The sequence below is a fragment of the Hibiscus syriacus genome, unplaced genomic scaffold (assembly GCF_006381635.1).
Source record: "Hibiscus syriacus cultivar Baekdansim isolate YM2019G1 unplaced genomic scaffold, ASM638163v2 tig00110943_pilon, whole genome shotgun sequence".
Taxonomy (NCBI): domain Eukaryota; kingdom Viridiplantae; phylum Streptophyta; class Magnoliopsida; order Malvales; family Malvaceae; genus Hibiscus; species Hibiscus syriacus.
In genome coordinates, this window is record NW_024062924.1 from 1,127,108 (window position 1) to 1,130,042 (window position 2,935).

The 2,935-nt window shown below is 33.1% G+C and overlaps 1 protein-coding gene across 1 annotated transcript; it reads left to right on the forward strand.

Moving 5' to 3' along the window:
* The first annotated feature begins 879 nt into the window (after nucleotides 1–879).
* Nucleotides 880–2,590, forward strand: LOC120147803 (ran-binding protein M homolog). Its single transcript, XM_039161097.1, has 5 exons — nucleotides 880–1,092; nucleotides 2,006–2,051; nucleotides 2,196–2,272; nucleotides 2,342–2,378; nucleotides 2,531–2,590. Exons 1-5 carry the CDS (start codon nucleotides 920–922, stop codon nucleotides 2,588–2,590), a joined length of 393 nt encoding a protein of 130 aa, XP_039017028.1. The 5' UTR covers nucleotides 880–919.
* The last annotated feature ends 345 nt before the right edge of the window (nucleotides 2,591–2,935 follow it).

The window sequence follows — 2,935 nt, forward strand, 5'->3', positions numbered from 1 at the left end:
TTCTCTGTTTCAAGATACTGTTGTTGAAAACCATTTTTAATTGGAGTACTTTTCATTTGAAATAGTTTGCATTTATTTGATGAATTGGGGAAAAACTGGAAATTAAGAAAAAAAAAGAAAAGCAAGAGAGAAAAAGAAAAGGAATGATAGAGTGAGAATTAATTTCATTTGATGTTTTCTAGTTTTATCAGTATGTATGATCGTTTATAGCTGCTTGATAATGGAAAACAATGCATAAGAAGATTAAATCCAGTCTGGAAAAAGAGGAAAGAGAGTTGCTCTTAGTTGAAGTGAAAGAGAACTGATCTTGTGTTCTGCCTGTTGTTCATTCAGTTCAATTGATTCTATGACTAGTTTTGATAAGAGATTCTGGATATTGAGAGAAGCAAATCTCCTCCTATGTCAAAGAAATGATCTTGTGTCGAGGGTCCCTATTTTTGGTAATTCAGTTCAATTGGGCTTATGTCTTGTTTTAGTGAGAGATCCATAATATTTAGATAAATGAATCTTCTTTTAGTGATTGGGAATGTGTGTGCATTGGGGGGGGAGAAAGGAATGAATTCTCTCTTTTAATATTGTGGGAAACACAAGATTTTTAAAGAATGAAAGAAATATAATCAAGATGAAAGCTTTTAATTATGTAATACATATAAGAAAAATTTTATTTTTCATAAATTCTTATATGTACACACTAAGTTCAAAGTATCCTTAACTGTGTCAGGTGGGAAGTAAACAGTTGCGGGTATCATGGGGATGATGGTAGGCTCTATCGTGGGCAAGCAAAGGGAGATGCTTTTGGTCCAACATATACAACAGGAGATACGGTTGGTGGCGGCATAAACTTTGCTTCACATGAATTATTTTTCACGTAAGTGCAGTTGTTCATCAAGCACTGTATTTAGGAGCACTTGTGGCTCAAATGTCTATGCTGCTTACATGTGAAGTTCTATTCATTTCTGAAGATTCTCATGATTCTGTATGCTCATATGTTGATGCCAGTAAAAATGGGGCAATAGTAGGAACTTTTAGCAAGGAAAACGAAATGAACCGTTGCTTGTTTCCCACCATTGCTGTCCACAGCCAAAATGAGGAGTATGTTTACCTTCTTTTATTGTGTATTTATATGAATTCTCTCATGTATATGTTGTTGTAACGTACCCATATTTGCATTTGGCGAAATATAGGAATAATGGATATGCCATTTCTCTCTATTCCTTCCTCTTCAATTGCATTTAATTGATACATTGAGGTTTGTCTATAATGAATGAGAAGTGATGGGTTAGTTATGATACCTTTTTTCCTGTCATTTTCCAACATATTGTTTGGCCTTGTAAAATTACTTTAAGGGGTAAAATAAGCTAAAAGTTGCCTGAGGTTATTCAAACTTATTTCATGATAGTGACAGTGCCAGAGTCGGTTTATATGGCTTCAATATAAAATTTTCAGATCTGAACAGAGGTTAAATGTGGCTTGAGCAAGTTAATAAATTATCAAGCTGAAGTGTAGTAGGCTTTTGCCAGACTCTGCTAAGCTAGTTTACAGCCCTATCCTTGGGCAATTGGTGCGCTATGTTTAAATCAAATATAACACAATATTGTCCTACTCCGTTAATAATGTCATGTATATTTTCAAAAAACTTGGCTTTGGAATGTTATAATTAGGCTATATGTCTGAGGGGAAATTTTGTGATTAATGCAAAAGTGGCAGAAGTATGTGTTATGGATGTGACTTTTATATGCAATTTTCAAATGATGCTTATAGTGATTCTGTTATTTGAAAAATCAAACAAACTCTTCTCATTCGGTATGCTAGTAGGTTGGCCTTTCTGGTGATGATATGTTGCTTTGGTTGTTAAAAACACCTAAAATGCAATTACGATATATCTTATCTACTTTGGTTTTTCCTTACTACTTGCATTGATATTTATTACATAGTTTCATCATCATGCAATTATGATATTTCAAGTTTTTCTAATGAGCTTTTTTATTTATTTCAAAATGTGCAGGGTTCATGTCAACTTTGGGCAAAAGAAGTTTTCTTTTGATCTGAAGGCAAGTTATGCTTCCTTTTTCTGCTTGTAAATAGTCTAATTAATCTTAGTAAACCATGGTTCCCTCAGTCTGTCATTTTAACTGGTTTCTTAAATGTTTCTTTTCTGTATCTTCCTATTTATCATCTTTGATGCTATATATCAGGAATATGAAGCTCAAGAAAGGTTGAAGCAGCAGATGACAATTGAAAATATGCCTCTACCTCCAAATATTAGTTATGGGTATTTTTTTTTCTCCTTCTGCTTTTATGTATTTTCTGTTATGTTGTTTTACATGCCTGTCCATTGCAGTTACCTATTGGATGATTTGATGTTTATGGTTAAAGAAGTATCTGAATTATTTAAATCTAGGCTACTGCTCTGATAATGTAACAGTTTCTGTAAAATAGAAACTTGTCCTCTAGGCAATGGTGTTAATATTAACTGCATGTTGTTGGTTCTTGATAACTGGTCTATCTTCTGCCTCATGTTACATCATAGTGTAATAAGGCATTGAAGAAGTCTGAAAGGGTTTTGAAGCACCAGAAGCGGTATGAGTAGAAGATAAAATATTAATACTTGAAGATATATGTGTCAGACTAAATCTAGAGAATAAAATCTTATGCATGCAAGTTCTAATGTTATCAACGATGACGATTTGCAAGCCTTTTTGCGTACATTCCGTCAAACTACAGAGTACACAAAGGACATTATTATATGTATTTCATGATCCTAAGCTAGAGCCCAACCTTCTAGTCACAACAGTTGTTATCTTGGGGTAAGAATTCTAACTTCTAAAAGTAAGATGGCAACCAATACATTATTAAATTTTTTCTTTATGATGACATTTTTTACATTCTTATGTAGAATATATTTTAGTTTTCATGGTTCTTGACTTCCTGTTTT